This window comes from Penaeus monodon, chromosome 20 (assembly GCF_015228065.2).
Source record: "Penaeus monodon isolate SGIC_2016 chromosome 20, NSTDA_Pmon_1, whole genome shotgun sequence".
Lineage (NCBI taxonomy): Eukaryota > Metazoa > Arthropoda > Malacostraca > Decapoda > Penaeidae > Penaeus > Penaeus monodon.
In genome coordinates, this window is record NC_051405.1 from 37,215,253 (window position 1) to 37,216,481 (window position 1,229).

The 1,229-nt window shown below is 41.8% G+C and overlaps 1 protein-coding gene across 1 annotated transcript in view; it reads left to right on the forward strand.

Moving 5' to 3' along the window:
- Window positions 1-1,229, forward strand: part of LOC119585789 (calmodulin-binding transcription activator 1-like) — a gene marked incomplete at its 5' end in the record, with an annotated part of 96,684 nt that overhangs the window by 79,918 nt on the left and 15,537 nt on the right. The window contains 4 exon segments of the mRNA XM_037934507.1: window positions 137-316; window positions 475-608; window positions 828-1,051; window positions 1,160-1,229. Of these exon segments, the coding sequence (XP_037790435.1) occupies window positions 137-316; window positions 475-608; window positions 828-1,051; window positions 1,160-1,229 (608 nt within the window).

Consider the following 1,229-nt stretch of genomic DNA (forward strand, 5'->3'; position numbering starts at 1 on the left):
ACGTGCGTGCACACTTATGTATGTGTGTCTGCGTCTGCACAAGAAACTACTATGTTCTGGATGCCTAGTGACATTAGTGTATTAGAGATACATTACAGCATATATTGGAAAGCTAATGGGATTTTATGATCGACAGTTCATGGCCTGGTTCCCACAGGAGCAGGGTGTCCGGGAGCAAGACGAGCACCTCCTGAAGTTCACACTCCTGCAGCGTCTGGAGACAATGGAGACAAGGGTCCAGGTGTGCCCAGACAGCCAGAAGAGCCCATCCAATTATGAAAGTGATGTTATGATGCACAAAGCTCAGAATTTTGAGGTATTGTATTTGCTTCATGCATTCAGTAGGTATAACATTTCTTTGAACCAAAAGCAGTAACGTTTATTTGAAAGTAAATGATATTCAAAACCATAAAGAAATGGATACCACTATATATAATTTCCTGTTCCCACATTTTAACTTGTTTTGTTTTCTAGGAGAGAGTTGTGTTATACTGCCAGAGGATGAGCAAGAAGCCATGGCTTGGAATGGACCAGGGATTTGCTGCTGGTCTTCCAGAACTTCATGGTCTTACACTTCTACACCTTGCAGCCATGCTTGGTTATTCAAGGTGACACTCATAATTATTTAGTAGCAATCACTCTTTAGTGTATTCTTAAAAGTGCTTGTTCTTACCTTGTTCTTTTGAAGTCTGACAAAATTGGATAACTATAGTTCATGGTGGAAAGGACAATCTGTGATGTTAAGGTCTCTGTTTATTTATTGCCATCTGCTTCTAGGTTATTTCAGTTTCTAACTGATATTTCTAATAAATATTTATTTGGCGTAGGTTGATTGTATCCCTCCTTCGATGGCGTGATGAGAATCCGTCACTGGTGCTGGAGTGTGAGGTGGACGCATTGCGGCAAGATTCCCGTGGCTGCACCCCACTCAGCTGGGCATGTTCAAGGGGACATCGCCACACTGCGCTCCTCCTGTATCGGTGGAATTGTCAAGCTCTGTGTTCTAGAAATCAACTTGGTCAAACTCCACTGCAGTGTGCAACAATTAATGGTTTGTTTTTATTTGAGAGATTTATATGAAGCTAAATCACATTTTTTGGGGGAGGGTCTTTGTTGAAAAGCAGAGTAATATTTGACAAAACCATTTTTCTTTTTGTAGGTCATCATGCATTAGCAGAGGAACTTCAGCAGTTAGAGAGACAGCGGGTACAGGGTGACCCCACTGAAGG